The sequence below is a fragment of the Oncorhynchus tshawytscha genome, linkage group LG03 (assembly GCF_018296145.1).
Source record: "Oncorhynchus tshawytscha isolate Ot180627B linkage group LG03, Otsh_v2.0, whole genome shotgun sequence".
Classification (NCBI taxonomy): Eukaryota; Metazoa; Chordata; class Actinopteri; order Salmoniformes; family Salmonidae; genus Oncorhynchus; species Oncorhynchus tshawytscha.
The window spans coordinates 69784859-69787366 of NC_056431.1; the positions used below are offsets into that span (position 1 = coordinate 69784859).

The 2508-nt window shown below is 43.0% G+C and overlaps 1 protein-coding gene across 15 annotated transcripts in view; it reads right to left on the bottom strand.

Moving 5' to 3' along the window:
• The window catches only part of LOC112224679 (peripheral plasma membrane protein CASK-like), a 219969-nt gene extending 219097 nt beyond the window's left edge, over positions 1 to 872 (bottom strand). For 4 of the 15 annotated variants that reach the window (XM_042319931.1, XM_042319930.1, XM_042319938.1 and 1 more), the window contains exon 1: positions 1 to 867. This exon is cut by the window's left edge and continues 3 nt beyond it. In XM_042319931.1, the coding sequence (XP_042175865.1) occupies positions 1 to 56 (56 nt within the window). In that variant the 5' untranslated portion in view covers positions 57 to 867. The other 11 variants (XM_042319943.1, XM_042319934.1, XM_042319928.1 and 8 more) reach the window with 8 other exon arrangements.
• Positions 873 to 2508: the final 1636 nt, after the last annotated feature.

The following is a 2508-nucleotide window of genomic DNA, read 5'->3' on the forward strand; positions in this document are numbered from 1 at the left end:
CCAATGACCTCACACAGCTCGTAGACATCTTCAAACAGCACATCGTCGTCCGCCATGGTCCAACGGGTCTGGGGAAATAATTCCCCCCAAATCCGTCCTGGAACGTATATTCCAAAGCAAATAACCACAACCGACGTTAAATAGGTGTAAATACAAACTAGTTATGTTCGCCGTAGCCTAGGCTACTTGAAGCGTAGACTAATCACCAAGTAGTTGGGAATAAAGATTCCCCAAATTCCAATGGGTGGAAAATTATTGTTACCCCAAAACGATGCGACTCTGCGAGTGGATCGGCTACAGGGCGAAGCTTCAAGGCAACGTGAGTTCTTCAATAATCCCTTTGGCTGTCTCCGGTTCGGCCCCGCCTTGCCCGGGTTTCCCCGTTTCCTACCTATACTACTTTCCTCGGAGCCTACGGTGGGAATGTCAAACGTTATAAACAACCCGAGTTGCGTGCCCGCCCGCTGATCCACGGTATTCAACAGTCCAGAACGCACTTCGCCTACAACCCGCTGCAAAAACTACAGCTGACTACTCTGTGTAGCTTGTTGAGTTGAAAAACAAAACAAGCTATTTACTGTAAATACTGTTATTCTAAAGAACATCCGAATACTGTACATTCTTCACATACCAAAAGAGGTGAAAATGATATATAGTTTTATCGCCCTTGAAAAGCGCGCATGGTGCCCGTACACACGCGACTCGATCAGGTAGGTAAAACTATATATTGGAAATGGGATTCGGACAGGGGATCACTAGTCTGTCTCTCTCTCTCGCTCTCGCTCTCTCTTTCACTTTTGTCGTTGCTCCAATTTTCCTCTCTCTGTCGCTCCCTTCATATACAGTCATTGGTCGCTCCTCTTTCAGAGAGCTTCCAGAATGACAAAGCTCCTCCCACCCAAGATTATTATGAAACTGCTCCGCTTTCCTCCATTACGCTTCCGCTGGAGCGGCTGCGTTCCGGGATCACCATTGAAACATACGGTGCTTGAGTCAAGATGACGAAGCGGGAGCGCTGTATTGTTTGTTTTTTTGTCGCAGTTTCTTGATACACTTTTAATGAACCGCAAGTTAGAAGGCGCACCAATCCAAAGTGCGAAAGACAGCCCAGCACGCACTAGTTGGCATTTAAAGGCCTGCTTGAGAATTCTTTAACTCAAACAAAACTCATGCTATGCAATTGAATGGGCATAATACATTGAGACTATAATAACATAACTATAATAACAGCCTTTTTGTGTATCGGTTTTGTCAAAAGGGAGACCTGGAAAAGAGTAACCTAGACCTCAACAAGTTGACTGAAGCAAAAATAGGCTGGCACCCAGTCTATAGTAAAATAACGCGATTCGGATGATGAGAAAACAGCAAGGCTATTATGCATAATCTGAAAAGTCAGACACAGCTAGAACGCCATCACAGAGAGCAGTAGTGCATTGACTGTTCATTAGGTATTTAATTAAGTGGAAGACTTGTGTACATAGAGTGAAGTGAAATCAATTCAATTTCAATTTAAGGGCTACGTATGTTAACATTGACAAAGGCAGTGAAATAGATAATAAACAAAAGTGAAATAATGAATACAAAATTAACAGTAAACATTACACTCACAGAAGTTCCAAAATAATAAAGACATTTCAAATGTCATATTATGTCTATATACAGTGTTGTAATGATGTGCAAATAGTTTAAGTTCGAAAGCGAAAACAAATAAACATAAATATGGGTTGTATTTACAATGGTGTTTGTTCTTCACTGGTTGCCCTTTTCTTGTGGCTGTGGTTTTTCCCAAGTAGATATGGGAGTTTGTCAAAATTGGGTTTGTTTTCCAATTCTTTGTGGATCTTTGTAATCTGAAGGAAATATGTGTCTCTAGTATGGTTATACATTTGGCAGGAGGTTAGGAAGTGCAGCTCAGTATCCACCTCATTTTGTGGGCAGTGTGCACATAGCCTGTCTTCTCTTGAGAGCCAGGTCTGCCAACGGCGGCCTTTCTCAATAGCAAGGCTGTGCTCACTGAGTCTGTACATAGTCAAAGCTTTCCTTAAGTTTGGGTCAGTCACAGTGGTCAGGTATTCTGCTACTGTGTACTCTCTGTTTAGGGCCAAATAGCATTCAAAGTAACTATATTTTTGTTTTCCCATGATTTGGTTGGGTCTAATTGTGTTGCTGTCCTGGGGCTCTGTGGGGTCTGTTTGTGTTTATGAACAGAGCCCCAGGATCAGCTTGCTTAGGAGGCTCTTCTCCAGGTTAATTTCTCTGTAGGGGATGGCTTTGTTATGGATGGTTTTTGAATCACTTCCTTTTAGTTGGTCTCTCTGTCTCTCTCCCTCTCTGTGGTTGCCCCTACTATAACATTGCTGTCCATTCTAAGTTGATCATACCCATTTGGTGACAAAACACACCCACCTCACACACACACACACACACACACACACACACACACACACACACACACACACACACACACACACACACACACACACACACACACACACACACACACACACA